This window comes from Phaseolus vulgaris, chromosome 9, assembly GCF_051622355.1.
Source record: "Phaseolus vulgaris cultivar YP4 chromosome 9, ASM5162235v1, whole genome shotgun sequence".
Classification (NCBI taxonomy): Eukaryota; Viridiplantae; Streptophyta; class Magnoliopsida; order Fabales; family Fabaceae; genus Phaseolus; species Phaseolus vulgaris.
The window spans coordinates 4,686,739-4,702,247 of NC_143506.1; the positions used below are offsets into that span (position 1 = coordinate 4,686,739).

The 15,509-nt window shown below is 36.0% G+C and overlaps 1 protein-coding gene and 1 pseudogene across 2 annotated transcripts; both read left to right on the forward strand.

Annotated features, from left to right (window-relative positions):
- Positions 1-432: 432 nt before the first annotated feature.
- Positions 433-6,518, forward strand: LOC137820279 (filament-like plant protein 4). 2 transcript variants are annotated; one of them, XM_068624264.1, is made up of 6 exons: positions 433-955; positions 2,031-2,135; positions 2,551-2,767; positions 2,869-5,293; positions 5,491-5,533; positions 5,734-6,518. In XM_068624264.1, exons 2-6 carry the CDS (start codon positions 2,037-2,039, stop codon positions 6,190-6,192), a joined length of 3,243 nt encoding a protein of 1,080 aa, XP_068480365.1. In that variant the 5' UTR covers positions 433-955; positions 2,031-2,036; the 3' UTR covers positions 6,193-6,518. The 2 variants fall into 2 exon arrangements, with proteins under 2 accessions (XP_068480365.1, XP_068480364.1); XM_068624263.2 differs by having other exon boundaries at positions 477-1,767.
- A 1,786-nt stretch (positions 6,519-8,304) lies between these two features.
- Positions 8,305-11,624, forward strand: LOC150025120 (uncharacterized; annotated as a pseudogene).
- The last annotated feature ends 3,885 nt before the right edge of the window (positions 11,625-15,509 follow it).

Consider the following 15,509-nt stretch of genomic DNA (forward strand, 5'->3'; position numbering starts at 1 on the left):
ATTGTTTTAAGAATTTGGTGAGTTATTTGTTTGTTTTGATGAGATGAGATGGGTGGATGTTGAGCTTTAAGGTGGACCTAAAGTTGAAGATGGTAGACATTATTTTGAAAGAAAATGAAGAGGTAAAAAATTGTGCATGTAATAAAGTTTTGTAGTGGAATCTTAGAGAAAGCAGGATAAGGAGAAGAATTTATGAATAGCATCCGAAGGACTTGACCTGATGCAATGGGAAGTGAGCAGTTCGAAAGGCTCAAACTGATCCATGGCTTAGCTACAGACCAAAAATTGTGAGCTGTAGAGTGTAGAATGCCAGTAAGTAACCGTGGTCCAAACTCCTTCCCAGCAATCAAACGCACTTGAACTACGTATAAATATTAAAAAACTAAATAAGACCTATTCCCTCTTAAATCATTTCCATTCACTCACTCACTTGGGAATCCAAAAGTAAAAGAAAACCAATGGCACCACTTTCCTTTGCCAAAATCGGATACAGCTCACAATTCAGATGCTTGCTTGCGTCTGACACAAACCATTCTAAGCATCCCAAAGGGTCAATTACGTCAAACCAATCTTCACTTTGCTTAAATAAAACACAGCTGTTTTCTCTTGCGCGTTAATCAAGATTGCACCACATCAATACACCACTATTTTTATTTAATACATTTATTCCAATTACCTCACCAAAATTTTAAATAAAATGGGTTTTGCGTCTCCTTCAACACCCTGCTTTTAACTTTCGAGAGACACAAACTGCACACCTTCTATTCCGAATATCTTACTTAGGAACATAGCAACCACCTCGCCGCCACCGCCGTCACCGCCGCCACTCTCTCCGTCTTCGATTCTAATCGAGTTCCTTATCCTTCACTTTTCACTTTTCACTTTTCAACCTCTTAGTAGCATTGTTGCTTCCACTGCTCCTCTCGCCTCACACTATCCTCGCTCCCATTTTTTTGTAAGTTTGTTTTATTCACATTTTCTTCGCTAGTTTATCATTCACGTTTCTTTCGCTCTCTGGCTTCCTGCTCGCAACATTTTCAGTGAAACTGCACAGTGCACTGCACGCTACGAATTATTATTTTTTTTAAAATTTTATTTTCATATATTTGGTCATGGAGGGAGAACTTTATCTTTATCTTTTTCATTTTTTTTCTTTAAATTGTCGGTGAGATTCTGTTCGTGCGGTTCCAATTGTTGCTGTTTTTAGAAATGAGAAACATTTGGTGCATTCCTTAGCACATTGAATAATTTTGCCAAGATTAAATGCGGTGGTGCTAATCTGCGATACCTGATTTCGATTAATTGGGATCTAATTTGGGCGATAAAGACGGTTAGGCATAATAAACAATCATTACGAAAGCTCACTTTTATCTTTTGAAGAATAAAAATGAAAATGGCCACTAACTTGCTTTACTCTCAAGTTTGAGCAGTGAGTGGAGTGCAGTGGAGAGAAAAGAATATTATGTGGCTTTTGATAGTTATGGTACACGGTTATAGCATGCGCACACCTCCACATTAGCCAAGTGCGGTGGTTGGTTTGGTTAGATCTCGGAAATCGCCGTTACATAAATACCACTTCATTTCCATCACTCCCACTCCAGCACGCGCAGAAGCAGTACCATGCTGCTTCCATGCGTTTCACCAATTTAGTAATTTCGTTCTATCCACATCCAAAACCTTACTTCAATTCAATCTGTTTTTGCCACCCACAATTACATTTACATACGCACTGCGCTACTATGCATATCTATTAAGTTGCGTCCCGAGGTAGTTTTTTTTTTTTTTTTTTTCTTTTAATATTCGTTGCCTAAATAATTAAGATGTTTGGAATTTTGAAGGTGTAAAAATTGAACTCCTACTTGAAGATTCTTGTTTGGTTGGTTATTTTATTGTTGTCATTTGAATCTAATTATCGTGGACGGCGGTGGGATTGATTATGGAGTTTGCACCACAGTCTGTTTCTGTGTTAGTGTGACAATTTTGTGTGGTGAAACCTAATCAAAGTGTTTAATGTTGCGTGGCTTTTGTAGTTTGCGATGGATCGACGCTGGCCTTGGAAGAAAAAATCCTCGGAGAAGGCTGTGATTGAGAAAGCAGCTACTGCATTGGATTCCTCCGATGCTTCCAACAACCAGGTATATTTGTTTGTTGGCATTTTTCACACAAGAAATATGTGCGAAACTTTTGTGCCTTCGAAAATTTTCCCATCTTGAGTTTTATTTAGCAACTGAGTTCTGTTTTATTTTTTTGTCTGAGTCTGACTCTTTTAGCAATTTTTAATGTCTATAGTTTTGCCACTTTGTGGATGTTAGTCTCATTGTTGATAATTTAATTATTAATTTTGATTCCCACCTTCCGCAAGTTTCCCATTCTTAGCAGGCTGTTAAGCATGTATTCACTCTCTAGTGTGTATCTAGGAGTAGAACATGGATTTTCAACTTTATGTGACTAGTAACTCTTATCCTTTGTTTGATTGATTCAACAATGTGATTTTAGTTAATAGTTTTTTTTTGTCTTTTCTATTTTTTTTCCCGATTCACATGTGTACAGGATAACAAGAAACCAAACTACATCCAAATCTCTGCGGAATCCTACTCACATCTGTCTAGCGTGGAGGATCAAGTGAAGACATATGAGGAAAAAGTTCAGGAACTGGAGGATGAGTTCAAGGAAATTAATGAAAAGCTGTCCGCGGCAAACTCCGAGATAAATACCAAGGAAAGCATGGTAAAGCAGCATGCTAAAGTTGCTGAAGAAGCTGTATCAGGTAAAATGCTTAATGATTTTATCTACCATCTTATACATGCTAAAGTAGCTGTGTCAAGTAAAATAGATTCTCATCATTCTTAATGGTTTTAAACACTGCAGGCTGGGAAAAAGCTGAAGCTGAGGCTTTGGCATTGAAGAATCATCTAGAATCTGTCACTCTTTTAAAACTCACTGCCGAGGATCGTGCAACACATTTAGATGGCGCTCTTAAAGAGTGTATGCGACAAATACGAAACCTTAAGGAAGAACATGAGCTGAAAATACAGGACGTTGCTCTCTCAAAAACCAAGCAATTAGACCAGATTAAGGGGGAGCTCGAGGCGAAGATAGTGAATTTTGAACAGGAACTTCTTAGGTCTGCTGCTGAAAATGGGGCCCTGTCAAGGTCATTGCAGGAGCGCTCTAACATGCTAATCAAATTAAGTGAAGATAAGGCTCGTGCTGAGGCTGAAATTGAGCTTCTTAAGGGCAACATAGAAGCATGTGAAAGGGAAAATAATTCACTTAAATATGAGCTACATGTTGTTTCCAAAGAGCTTGAAATTCGCAATGAAGAAAAAAACATGAGTATGAGGTCTGCAGAAGCTGCTAACAAGCAGCAGATGGAGGGTGTAAAAAAAATTGCTAAGTTAGAGGCTGAGTGCCAAAGACTACGTGGTCTTGTAAGAAAAAAGTTACCTGGTCCTGCTGCACTTGCACAGATGAAACTAGAAGTTGAAAGCCTTGGCCGAGATTTTGGAGAGAGTCGATTAAGGAAGTCCCCTGTGAAGGCTGCTTCCCCTAATTTGTCTCCATTACCCGATTTCTCCCTGGACAATGTGCAGAAATTCCAGAAGGATAATGAATTTCTTACTGAGCGTTTATTGGCAATGGAAGAAGAAACAAAGATGCTGAAAGAAGCCTTGGCTAAACGTAACAGTGAGTTGCAGGCCTCAAGGAGTATGTGCGCTAAAACACTGAGCAAACTTCAAAGTTTGGAAGCACAACCTCAGACAAGTAACCAGCTGAAAGGATCTCCAAAATCCATCGTCCAGATAACTCACGAAAGCATTTATAATCAAAATGCAAGCAGTGCACCAAGCTTGGTCTCCATGTCTGAAGATGGAAATGACGATGCAGTAAGTTGTGCTGAATCTTGGTCTACAGCAATAGTTCCTGGGCTATCCCAATTTCCTAAAGAAAAGTGCACTGAGGAATCAAGCAAATCTGAAGTCTCTAATAAGTTGGAACTAATGGATGACTTTCTGGAGGTGGAGAAGTTGGCTCGTTTGTCAAATGATTCCATTGTAGACGCCACTGTTTCAGTTTCTTCAAACAATAAGACAACTGACATTGTGAATGGTGATGTATCCGAAGTCAGTATTGGCAACGAAGGTCTGTCTGAAAAAATTGGCAATTCGAATCCATTGTCAAATCAAGTTTCTTCTGATGCTTTGATGTCAGCACCTTATCCTCAATCTGATGCTAGTGGCTTGATATTAACAGAACTTAGATCAAGAATATTACTGGTTTTTGAGTCCTTAGCCAACGATGGTGACATAGGGAAGATTGTGGAAGATATTAAACATGTGCTTGAAGATTCGCATGACATTACTATCCGCCACTCGGTGGATGCCCATCCTTCTGATGCTACGTGTGATAGGAAGGATGATCCTGAAGATGCTGGCTTAAACCTTGAAAAGGACATCATTTCATCCCAGCAACCCAGAGAATATGTGCGTATAACTTCAGATTTGGAAGCTGCAATTTCTCAGATTCATGACTTTGTGCTGCTCCTTGGCAAGGAAGCAGTGACATTTCATGACATATCTTGTGATGGAAATGAAATGAGGCAAAAGATTGAGGAGTTCTCCATCACATTTGATAAAATATTAAACAACAATGCAAGTTTGCTACAGTTTGTTCTTGACCTGTCCTATGTTCTGGATAAAGCAAGTGAGTTCAGATTTAATGTTCTTTGCTACAAGGGCACAGAAGTTGAGAGTAACAGTTCTGATTGCATAGATAAGATTGCTTTGCCTGAAAATAAGTTAGTACAAGACAATTCATCCAGAGAAAGATATCAAACTGCCTGTTCCCATATTCATAGTTCGTGTTCTAATCCTGAGATTCCCGATGATGAAAATTTGGTCTCAGGCTATAGAGTGGATGCTGCATCACAAAAACTGTCAATGCAAGAGTTTGAAGAATTGAAACTAGAGAAAGAAAAAGTATTGACTGATCTGTCAAATTGTACTGAAACTCTTGAAATAACCAAGTCTCAGTTGCTAGAGACTGAACAACTTCTAGCCGAAGTTAAATCACAATTGGCTTCTGCTAAAAAATCAAATTCCTTGGCTGAGACGCAGCTAAAGTGTATGGCAGAATCGTACAATTCTCTTGAAACACGTGCCCAGGTCTTGGAAACTGAGATGAACCGTCTGCAAATTAAGATAGAATCTCTGGAGAATGAACTTCAAGATGAAAAGAAGGCTCATGAAGCTGCTTTGGCTCGGAGCAAGGTTCTAGAAGAGCAGTTACAAAGGTAAGGCGTCATCTAATATCTGGGGACAAGTACTGAAATCATGCATCGCAACCCTAATTACTTCCACACATTTTCAGCATTTGTGTTTATGTTTGATAAAAAATTGGAAAATGTTATGAAAAGCAGGGTGTCATATATCTAATTTGATGAAAATCTCTTGTGTGATTCAAATTCTGATTTATGTTACTGTCTGTCAGGATTGAGTACTCGGCAGCTGATGATGACATCAAGACTCCGCATGTAAGGCTTTGATTCCATTGTGGATATTAATTACCATGTTGAATTCTGTGTGTCATGTCGCAGAATATGTTAAAAGAAAATTAAGTTAGGAAAATATAGGCTCTCATGATAATTAAAAATTTCATAAAGTGTGCATCTTAAAACGTGTGATTTCCTTGGATAAGTTAAAAGTCTAAGATCCATTTCTATTGAAAATGCAGGATAGAGATTTGACAGCTGCTGCCGAGAAGCTAGCCGAGTGTCAGGAAACCATATTTCTTCTGGGCAAGCAGTTAAATGCTCTACGTCCACAAACTGAGTCAATTGATTCATCGTACAGTAAGACAAATCCAAAGGATGAAGGATTCACAGAAGATGAACCTGCCAACAATAGCCCAAAATTTCAAGAATTAGGTCAGATGGAAATGGACAATGCTACTTCTGCTTTTGTGCAAAGATTGAGTTCGGAGTCTCCCTTACAATTTCCCAACAGTTTATTTAGCCCTTCGGACAGTGAGTCCACCCTTCCAGCCAGATCCCCAGTACAGCATTCTAAATCAAAACCAAAACACAGGCCCACCAAGTCAGCCTCTTCTTCAGTTCCCTCTGCCACTACACCAGAAAAGCATGCACGGGGATTTAGTAGATTCTTTTCACCAAAAGGAAAGTCCGGTCATTAAGTTTTGCAGAGGGCTCTATGTGAATTCATAATGAGTAAGCCGCGTGGTGGTGACTTTTGCAAAGTACCAAGGTCCAAATCCTTCTTGTTTGACAGAATTGAGTTTTGGGGAGGTTTGTGTAATTAATTAAGGTGGGGATACCGTGAATGCCGGTGATTTTTGTATGTATGGGTTGTACCATAAGTTTTATTCCTTTGCTTTTCATTGTCTTACCCCCTTCTGTTCTGTAATTTAATTAGCAAAGGACAAAGGTTGACATAGTATCTGAACTTTTACAGGATATATTGTATTTCACAAATTTATCCATACCATAATTCTTTTAGAAAGCAAGACCCACTGGTTGTTTTTCTTTAGACTAACAATATTTCATAAATTTCAACTTAGATAATCAATTTTTAATTTTTATTATAAATGTAACGAAAAATAATTAATTTTAGCATTTGATTCATTAGGATTAAAACTTATATTCATTTTACTAGAATTTTATTATCTTGATGAAAAAGATATTAATTAAATTATAAGCATTTTATGTCTTTTTTGTATTTTAATAATAAAAATTTCCGAAATTAGACAAAAGATAAGTTTTAAACTAAAAACTAAAATAATTATACAAAATAATAAAGATTAATTGAAATAAAAGAGCAATAATTTGTAAATAATGCAAGTGAATTAGAAAAATATAGCAAATAAATGGAAATGAATTACATTAATTACATGAAAATAATTTCTGAAACTGTAAATAATGTGAATGATAAAATGATTTTAAAGTAAAAAAATGTATATATATATAAGTAATTGTAAGTAAAATAGTAATATACTTTTTTGTTTATAGACTTTGCATCAGAATGTTTTTATTTATAAAATTTTATCCACTGTGTTACTAATCACGACGTTCTTATTTTTTATATTATTTCATCTATGGATAGAATCTAAATATAAAAGTAGTTGTATATTGAACTATGTATTTGTTTTGAGGCAAATACTTTTTTCGTGATGATTTGTATACTATTTATGACCACCCTCAGAAGTGTAAAGAGGTGAAATTGGTTAAAATCATTTTAATATTTGTATTATTATATTATATAATTTTAACCAATTATATTTTTATACTACTGAAAAACTCATATATTACATAAAATCGATAATGTTATAATATAATTGGTTAAAATTATATAATATAATAATACAAATATTAAATAAACATATAACTGATTATTTATATACATAAATATATAATAAAATATTGAATACAATAATAATAACATAAATAAATTTATATGATAATAATAACTAATATTATTAATAATAAAATAAAAATTAATAATATTATTAAATTAAAAATATTATTATTAATAATATTATTAAATTAAAAATATTATTATTAATAATAACAATAAAATAAACTTATACATTAATAATTATAAATAATAGTATCTATACTTATATAAAGGAATTCCCCTCTGTTATAAATTATTTTTTTATTTTATCATTATATCAATATTTAGTTTTATTTCAATATTATGGGTATTCCGTCATTTCTTATTTTTTTAAAAACATTTAGTATAAGTGGAGGGGTAATTTTGAATTGAAAGAGCAGTTTTGAATTTTAAATTTTGAAGACTCATTATTTCTTTGCCTTCATTAACCTCCACATATCCTCTTTAACTTCTCATTTTAATATTCTTCAGAGAAATTGTTTTTGAACAATAAAAAGAAGGCCAAAGAAAGAGAAGCATCCTTCTTTCTCTTAGTAGGAATGTTTCCTTTCAAACGCAAAAATGACTCTTTGGTAAATGCTCAACCAATACTTGGAGAGGGACAAAAGCTCAAGCCATGATTGTTAGGATCATGTGTTTAACATCCTGCAAGTTAGCTTTTTTGTTATTGAATAAGTCTCCAGATTATTAGGAAATTAATTAGTTATGTTTTAACTACTGGTTTGTTACCAAATTTCTTTCCTGTTTTTTAGAACAAACTTTGTTCATTCTGTGTATAAATATATAGCTTTCCAGCTTTAATAAATTATCTCAGTTGATCAATCAAACATTATTTGTTCTGAAACTAACAAATTGCTATCAAGAGCTCTCTTCTTAAGGGATTTGTGAGGTCAAAATGGAAGGAGAATCAAGTTTTTTAGTTGTTGCACCACCAGTCTTCGATGGAGACAATTATCAAATGTGGGTAGTGTTGAAGATGGTTGCTGCCCCTTCAAGATTGTGTTTGATGAAGACCTATATGTAGTGTTTGATGAAGACTTTTATGTACATTTCATGTATTTTTGATTTGCTTTAAGTATGTCTTAGTTAGTGCTTAGAGGTTGTCTAAGAGTGGGCTTTTTGCTGAGTAACTCACCTCATAACCACTGACCATGTGTTAAGAACAAGCATAAGTTTTCTTAAATTGTTTTTCACATGTTTTACACAAAAACACGTTTACTGCATAAAAATAAATCTGTTCTTTTCTAAATAAACAGATTCATTTTTTCACTGATGCCTTGGCTAAAGTTTTGTAAAAATTAGATTTTGTGCATCAGGTATTTTGACTATGTCTTCTTCTTTTCAAAACGACTGAGTTTTAAATAGTTAAACTTTCTCTGTTTTCGTTTTGAAAAATGAATTTGTTCATCTGTAAATGAATAGATTCTTTTTGTCTCTGGTGCCATGTCAAGCTTAAACGTTTTTCAGTTTTATCTCAGCACCAGAATGGTTGACTAAGTCTCCTCACTTAACAAATTCTCTAACTGCTTTTGAAAATAAATCTGTTCATTTTATTTTCAATCTGTTCATTTTATAACAGCTTTAACTGTTTTTCAAAAATCTGTTATAAGTTGGTTTTCTATAAAATGCAAACTTGTTTTCTGAGTTTTACAACAATTCAAACAATTCATGCATTTGCAAAAACAAGTTTTGACAGCAGAGAGTTAAGTGTTTACAAAGGATTAGCATTTGTTCTTCAAAGATTTCAAAAAATCACAAAGTGCTTGTTCTTGGTTTGGTTCAAAAGCTTGGTGTGAGGTGCAGCTACTGTTCTAGCAATCTTGCCTACTGGTTTAAGGCAGATCTGTGTATCCTCAATCAGGTGTAGTCGTTTCACATCTCTTTCTTGTAATAGTTTGGTTGAACACTCTTCTTGATAGGTGTTCTTGAAGAGTGGGTGTGTGTGTATGCTGAAATAGGTTTTTTCAGCAAGAGTACCTAAGTTCTTGTAGGTTTCAAGAACAGTGGGAATTGTACTTGGTTGTACTGTGTGTTAGTGATTTCCACCTGTTGTTGGTGAAGACTGGATGTAGCTCAGTTGAGTGAACCAGTATAATTGCTTGTGTTCATTCTCTCTCACTCTCTGCAATTTCGTTTCTGCATAATTGATAAAACATCAAAGAAATAAATCTGTTCAATTGAAAATAAATCTGTTCTTTCTGGGCACTGTGCATACTGTTCTTGATTTCTGAAAAAGGTGTTTGAATCTGATAAGAACATATATAATCTGCTAAAAACCATTGGAACAGATTGACTGTGATAGGTTGCACAAGAAACTGTCAAAGCTATTAATTGAACCTTAAACAATTGCTTAAAGTTGAAGCTTGCTGTTCTGTGATTCATTGTTCTTAATTTCTGGAAAATTGCTTGTCATCAAGAAGAACACTCATAGTCTGTTAAAAGCCACTAGAACAGGTTGTTTGCAAAGGTCACTCAATTAACTAGCATGCTATCAATTGAACCTTAATCACTTGCTTGAAACTGAAGTTTGCTGTTTTGGTGTTTCACTGTTTTTCAATCTGATATCTGTGTGTGAGCATCTGGAAAACCTATCTGCATAGTCTTGTGATTAACCTTGCTGTATTAAAAGCGTTTCAAACAAAAACAGTGCTGAAATAAATCTGTTCATTTTCACATAAATCGATTTATTTTCTGTAAAACTGTGTTAAACACTGTTTCTGCGAGAAAGTTTTAAAAGGTCAATTCACCCCCCCTCTTGAACTTTGGCACTATTAAACCCAACAGGTAGTTCGTATGGAGGGGCTTTGGATCTTTGGGAAGTAGTAGAAGAGGATTACGAAGTCCCTCCACTTCCAGCAAATCCTGTTGTTGCACAAATCAAAGCACAGAAGGAGAAAAAAACCAGAAACTCAAAGGCAAAAGCTTGCCTATTTGCAGCTGTATATCAAATGATCATCACACGAATAATGTCCCTCAAAACAACAAAAGGAAATTTGGGATTACCTCAAGGGTGAATTTGCAGGAGATGAGAGGATTCGTGGAATTAAAGTCCTGAATTTGATTCGGGATTTCAAGTTGCAGAAGATGAAGGAGTCTGAGTCAGTGAAGGAGTACTTTGACAGACTTCTCAGCATTGCCAATAAGGTGAGATTACTTGGTTATGTGTTTAATGACTCTAGGATAGTTGAAAAGCTGCTGGTCACTGTTCCCGAGAAGTTTGAAGCCACCATTACTACTCTGGAGAACACCAAAGACCTGTCAAAAATTTCTCTTACAGAGCTCTTGAATGCTTTACAAGCACAAGAGCAAAGAAGGTCTATGAGGCAAGAAGGGGTGATTTAAGGAGCTTTACCTGTCAAGCATCAAGACAACAACAGGTATAAAAAGAAGAAAAACTTCAAAAAGGAAGGAGGTTCCAAAAAATCCTACCCACCTTGCTGCCACTGTGAGAAGAAAGGTCATCCACCATACAAGTGTTGGAGAAGACCCGATGCCAAATGCTCCAAATGCAATCAACTTGGACATGAAGCTGTGATCTGCAAAGTCAAAGGTCAGGTGCAAGAAGTAGATGCACAAGTTGCTGGTCAAGAAGAAGATCAATTGTTCGTGGTCACTTGTTTCTCAAGTAGAGAATCAAGTGAGAGCTGGTTGATTGACAGTGGGTGCACAAATCATATGACATATGACAATGAACTTTTCAAAGAATTGAAAAACACTGAAGTTAAGAGAGTGAGAATTGGAAATGGTGAACTCTTGGAAGTCAAGGGAAAAGGCACAATAGCTATAGCAAGCTATGAAGGTACAAAATTTATTTCAGATGTTTTATTTGTACCTAAAATTGATCAAAATCTCTTAAGTGTTGGCCAACTACTCGATAAAGGCTATAAAGTGTTGTTTGAGAATAAACAATGCTTGATTAGAGATGCTAGTGGCAAAGACTTGTGCAATGTCAAAATGAAAGGAAAAAGCTTTGCTTTAAATCCAATGGAGAAAGAACAAATGACCTTCAAGTACAGAGCTAGTGCCACTAAGATTTGGCACAAAAGACTTGGGCACTTTCATCATCAAGGATTGTTTCAGATGCAATCAAAGAAGCTGGTTGAAGGACTCACAGACATTGATGATAATATTCCTCCTTGTCATGCCTGCAATTTTGGGAAGCAACACATGCAACCTTTCCCTAAACAAGCTTGGAGATCCTCGAAAAAGCTGTAACAGGTGCACACTGATCTGTGTGGTCATCAGAGAACACATTCATTAAATGGTAACCTCTACTGATGGCATTTTCATGTGTTCTTCTTGAATCAAAGTAGAAAATAAGGTGCGGAAGCAATGGGTGAGATGATCAAGACCCTCCTAGGAGTTGTGTTGGCCTTGTAGGTGCATGATGAGTATGGTGTTTGAGTGGTTCGGCCAGCTCAAGGGAGAAGGTGAAAGGATTGAAGTTTAGAGCCTAGATTTCTAGGGAGAAGCAAAGTTGAGCACAAATGGGCAGCATAACTTTACTCACAATAAACTTGAAAATACAAGGTGTAGGCTCCTCCTTTTATAGGCTAAGGAGGACCATAATGCAACCCTAATGCTAGCCAAATGAAATGTAAATGTGAAGCACATGGGTGCACATGGCACATGGGTGCACAAATGAGCACATGGGGAGGGGTGTGTCTAGTTTTTATGCTCACCCCCTCCATGGGCTTTCTAGACCGGCCTTGGTAAATTTAGAGGTTTTTTTAGAAACTCTAAGTTTACCTAGGTTGGTGTTTTAGGTGCCAAAATTAATTCTAAGAAAATTACAAATAAAGTTCCTATGCTAATTTTGACAAGAAATTAAAGTCTACTCTACACTAGAGTTTATGGCATTTGAACATGTAAAAGAACGTCTTCTTGGATTCTCTTGGCCATAACTCTATGGTTGGCCCAAATCTACCCTTTGGTGGGCTTGCATGTGGGCTTGTGCTTGGGCCTCTTCCATCATCTACTACATTATTTTTATTGATGATCTAACAAGAATGTGCTGGATTTTCATGTTAAAACAAAAGTTAGAGGTTCCCAGTATATTATGGAAATTCAAAGCCAGAGTTGAAAATGAAAGTGGATGCTCAATTCAGATTATAAGGTCTGACAATGGCAAGGAATACACCTCTGATGCTTTCAACAAATTTTGTGAAGAAGCTGGAATTCAACATCAATTAACAGTACCATATACTCCCCAACAGAATGGTGTCAGTGAAAGGAAGAACATATTCATTATGGAGATGACAAGGTGTATGCTCCATGAAAAGAATCTTCCAAAAAGGTTATGGGGAGGCAGCAATCACTGCTGTATTCCTAAAAAATCGAATTTCTACAAAAGCCTTGAAAGATCTAACACCATATGAAGCTTGGTATGGCTACAAACCTTCTTTAAAATTTCTCAGAATATTTGGCTGTCTTTGCTTCACATATATTCCACAGGTCAAGCGTGATAAGCTTGATAAAAAAGCTAAAGCAGGCATCTTTGTTGGATATAGCACTGTATCCAAAGCTTACAAAATTTTTCAGCCACAAACTGGCCGTGTGATTGTAAGCAGAGATGTTCATTTTGTTGAAAATGAGCAATGGGATTGGGAAAGTTCAACTAAGGTGAATCAAAGTCCAAATGCTCCAAACAGTTCAACCCTTGGGAGCATGACAAAAGAATTTGAAGATGATGGACAAGATGCTGCAGTTGATGATGCACCTGTCAGAGGAACAAGACTGTTGTCTAACATCTATCAAAGGTGCAATGTAGTTGTTTGTGAGCCTGCAGGATTTCACGATGCAAAAAACAGTCAACACTGGATGGCTGCAATGCAGGAGGACCTTTCTATGATTGAGAAAAATAAAACCTGGGAATTGGTTGATCGATCTCCAAACAGAAAAATAATTGGAGTAAGATGGGTTTTCAGAACCAAGCTAAGTCCTGATGGTTCTATCAACAAATTCAAAGCAAGACTTGTTGTGAAAGGATATGCACAAGTTTTTGGTGTTGTTTATTCAGAGACATTTGCACCTGTTGCCAGGCTTGACATTGTAAGATTGTTGCTTGCTCTTGCTGCTCAAAGGAGCTAGAAAGTATACCATTTGGATGTTAAATATGCATTCTTAAATGGAGATTTGCAAGAAGAAATTTTTGTTGAACAACCTGAAGGCTTTGTGAATGAGGGCAATGAAAATAAAGTCTACTTTATGAAAAAGGCTTTATATGGATTAAAGCAGGCTCCACGAGCCTGGAACAACAAGGTTGATGATCATCTGGTACACCTTGGCTTTTAGAAAAGCCAATCTGAACTCACATTGTATGTCAAACATCAAGGTACAAATATTTTGGTCATTTCTCTTTATGTGGATGACATGTTAGTTACAGGAAGCAATGTTGAAGAAATCAACTGGTTCAAACTGAAAATGAAAAAGGTCTTCGAAATGACAGATCTTGGTTTGATGTCATATTTTCTTGGCATTGAGATCAAACAGAATCAAGATGAAGTTTTCTTAAGTCAAAGAAAATATGCAAAGGAGATACTCAAGAAATTTATGATGGAAAATTGCAAAGCTGTGAACACTCCCATGAATCAAAAGGAGAAGCTAATCAAAGATGATGGTTCTGACAAGGTTAATGAATCTGAGTTTAAAAGTTTGATAGGTTGTATGATGTACTTAACAACAACCAGACCTGACATCCTAAATGCTGTGAGTATTCTTTCAAGGTTCTTGCATTGTCCAAACGAAACACATATGAAAGCTGCAAAAAGAGTTATCAGATACATCAAAGGAACTTGGAATTTTGGTGTGAAGTTTCTGAAGCAAAAAGAAATGAAGCTGATTGGTTTCTCTGACAATGACTGGGGTGGATCAATTGATGACATGAAGAGCACATCTGGTTACTGTTTCTCCCTTGGATCAGAGATGTTCTCTTGGAGCTCAAAGAAGCAAGAAATAGTTGCTCAATCCACTGCTGAAGCATAATTTATTGCTGCAACAGCTGCTGTTAATCAAGCTTTATGGTTAAGAAAGGTTCTCTTTGATCTAAATCTGGAACAAAAGCAAAGCACTGAAATACATGTTGATAATCAAGTTGCAATCGCAATCTCAAAAAATCCAGTCTTTCATGGAAAGACAAAGCATTTCAACATCAAGCTTTTCTTTGTTCGAGAAGTTCAAAAAAATGGTGACGTATTTCTTTGTTATTGCAAATCTGAGAATCAAATTGCAGATGTCTTTACCAAGCCTCTGCCATTTAACAAGTTTGAAGATTTCACAGCTAAACTGGGAGTTTGCAGCATTTAAACAAGGAAGAGTGTTAGGATCATGTGTTTAACATCTTGCAAGTTAGCTTTTTTGTTATTGAATAAGTCTCCAGATTATTAGGAAATTAATTACTTTTGTTTTAACTACTGGTCTGTTACCAGATTTCTTTCTTGTTTATTAGAACAAACTTTGTTCATTCCGTGTATAAATATATAGCTTTCTAGCTTTAATAAATTATCTCAGTTGATCAATCAAACATTATTTGTTCTGAAACTAACAATGTTGAAGATTAATGCTTCCTTCCATCCATGACTCACAGTTTCACCACCCCATCCGTGTTGCTGCTCGCGAAATCGACCCGTCCATAGGAAGCGCCACCGTGTTCACGTAACCATCGTATCTAGAGGTTTCAAAAATGCTTCAGCAACGCGCTGCAGTCACCAGCCTCGGAGATGACAGAGTCGTTGCGTGACAGATAGGACATGATAGGTGTGCCCGAAAAAATGATGCGTGTTGAGGCTGGTGGTCATGGAAAGGGAATGGGGTTTCATTGCCTAAGGTTATCGCTAATATAGTGTGTTCTACCTTTTGGTGGCTTCTTCTACTTTTGGAATTTATTGTTGTTTCTCTCTTCCTCTCTTTGAACACAGTACTCTTGCTCTTGAATTAAGATTTTATTATTATTTATTAACTATTACTCTAAAAGCCTCTGCCTTGCCATATGACCCTTAAACATTATTTCATAATTCAGATTTATGGAGTATTTGTTCGGTCTCCATGTCACTGTATGTAATTTTGATAACTTAAAATAGAGAATTAGCCAAAGTTGGCCAT

Bases quoted from the DNA above. Each gene is read 5' to 3' on its own strand.
- LOC137820279 (XM_068624264.1), top strand. From the start codon at position 2,037: ATGGATCGACGCTGGCCTTGGAAGAAAAAATCCTCGGAGAAGGCTGTG. The intron at 2,768-2,868 runs GTAAAATGCTTA...TAAACACTGCAG, and splicing joins TGCTGAAGAAGCTGTATCAG to GCTGGGAAAAAGCTGAAGCT. The intron at 5,294-5,490 runs GTAAGGCGTCAT...ACTGTCTGTCAG, and splicing joins CTAGAAGAGCAGTTACAAAG to GATTGAGTACTCGGCAGCTG.